The sequence below is a fragment of the Buceros rhinoceros genome, unplaced genomic scaffold (genome assembly GCF_000710305.1).
Source record: "Buceros rhinoceros silvestris isolate BGI_N320 unplaced genomic scaffold, ASM71030v1 scaffold17591, whole genome shotgun sequence".
Lineage (NCBI taxonomy): Eukaryota > Metazoa > Chordata > Aves > Bucerotiformes > Bucerotidae > Buceros > Buceros rhinoceros.
Window position 1 is genome coordinate 23,042 of NW_010396144.1, and position 921 is coordinate 23,962.

General features: G+C 45.9%; 1 protein-coding gene across 1 annotated transcript in view; it reads left to right on the forward strand.

The window, feature by feature from the left end:
* LOC104501925 (structural maintenance of chromosomes flexible hinge domain-containing protein 1-like) overlaps positions 1 to 921 on the forward strand; it is a gene marked incomplete at its 5' end in the record, with an annotated part of 31,519 nt that overhangs the window by 22,297 nt on the left and 8,301 nt on the right. The window contains one exon of the mRNA XM_010145820.1: positions 63 to 148. Within this exon, the coding sequence (XP_010144122.1) occupies positions 63 to 148 (86 nt within the window). The remainder of the gene's footprint in view (positions 1 to 62; positions 149 to 921) is intronic.

Sequence of the window (921 nt, forward strand, 5' to 3'; positions counted from 1 at the left end):
TGCTGTAAATGGTCCCCTGCTGTCGAATCATCCTGACTCTCTGAGCGTTTTACTGGTTTCAGGTCAGGTTAAAGAAGCTGAAACAAGAGAAGCTCACCTGAAAAACGAACTGAAGAAGCACCAAATCGAACTTCTGCACCCAAACAAGGTACAGCTTCCTTCCCACTAACCCCACCCCCGCGTCTGCACCCAGACCTAACCTCCGGGTGGGATCGGTATCGTTGGTACCATCGGTGAACAACACGGGCACCTGTTACCGAAACCCTGAGCGCTTAAACCATGAGGAAAATTTGAGGATCGATGCCAAACTTAATGTTGTTTTGGGTTTTTTTATTTACCGTCCTGCTAATGTGCCTATCCCTTAAAGAACTGCCGTTCCGAACTATGGAACACTTCCCGTGCGTATCCGATCTCGGGTTCACCTTCCTGCGAAGTCACCAGTCGTGTTACTGATGGTGCCAGCTTTCATGACGGGTTTTTGCAGTCTGACGAATGTACACACCATGTATTCATGTATTCTGGCATAATTAGACCAGAGGAAAAAGCTGCTTTTTAGAGAACTAGAGAATTCTTTCTGTTACTGCCCAAGCTGATGTAAAAGTAAGTTTCAAAGACTCAGGGCAATGCACCCCACTGCTAATGTCCCATGAGGACCCAACTGTATTTTAAAGAAACCTTTTAAAGACAGTTTTCAAACTACTAATGTTTTGGGGGAAAAAATCTGTGAACAATCAGTTGTCATTAGATCAGACAAAATCGAGCGTTCTGGTCGTTAATCACAGCTCAGGAGAAGTAAAGTAACCACGTTCTGCAGTCGCGATACCCTCGCTCCCCAGCTGGCTGCATTCCTCAGGCCTGGACGTGGACCCTTCCAAAATGATTTGGGGATTCTTTTTGTACACTTGTGGTTTTCTCTTCCTG